Below are 674 nucleotides of genomic sequence, written 5' to 3'. Positions count from 1 at the left end.
GCTGAGCACAAGCCCTGTCTGAGGCCGTGGTGACTGGTGACACCCGGGCAGTGGAGGGCCTTGGAAGCTGAAGGGTGGCCTTGGCATGGACTCTGGTCCTTGGGGGTCAGGCTCTTGGGTCCCAGTTCTGCTCGGGGTGGTCCTGTGAAGCACTAGACTCCTAGCGGGTCATCAGGGAGGGTCTGACAGAGCTGCACAGCCCAAGGGTCATCAGGGCTCAGAGGGTCTGAGGTTATGTCAACCTGGCCTGCCCCAGAACTGGAATGCGGAGGGGCACTGCTCTCGGCCCCAGCAACACACACTGACGCTTTGCTGCCAAAAACCTTTAATATGCCCTGGTCCCAGGCTGTGTTCAGGAAAGCGGAGACAGCAGTGCTTCCAGCTTCATGGTTCCCAGGCTCAGGTTCCTCCCCGGGGAGGCGGGAGGGCAGCCCTCACACTTGGCACCCCTGAGTGCCATACTCCTGGAGGAAGTCGTTGAGCTGTGTGCAGGCTGCCCGCTGGCGGGTGCTCCGGCACTGGCGTTCAGAAGGCATCTCCTCAATCCAGCTATTCGAGTCCAGCAGGTACTGGGGGCTGCAGGGGGCAAAGGGGCAGTCAGCGGGGCTCGGAAGGATGGCAGTTGGGAACAGAGAGCACAGGCATCTGGCTTCCGAAGGGCAAGGCCTAGGTGG

At 62.0% G+C, this 674-nt stretch overlaps 1 protein-coding gene across 1 annotated transcript in view; it reads right to left on the bottom strand.

Annotated features, from left to right (window-relative positions):
• Positions 1-298: 298 nt before the first annotated feature.
• LOC105513813 (complement C4-A) overlaps positions 299-674 on the bottom strand; it is a 23,815-nt gene continuing 23,439 nt past the window's right edge. Inside the window, exon 26 of the mRNA XM_011944842.1 lies at positions 299-668. Coding sequence (XP_011800232.1) covers positions 435-668 — 234 coding nt within the window. The 3' untranslated portion in view covers positions 299-434. The remainder of the gene's footprint in view (positions 669-674) is intronic.

The sequence above is a fragment of the Colobus angolensis genome, unplaced genomic scaffold (genome assembly GCF_000951035.1).
Source record: "Colobus angolensis palliatus isolate OR3802 unplaced genomic scaffold, Cang.pa_1.0 Scaffold236, whole genome shotgun sequence".
Lineage (NCBI taxonomy): Eukaryota > Metazoa > Chordata > Mammalia > Primates > Cercopithecidae > Colobus > Colobus angolensis.
Note: the sequence above shows the minus strand (reverse complement) of the source record. Positions and strands in the feature narration are given on the sequence as shown.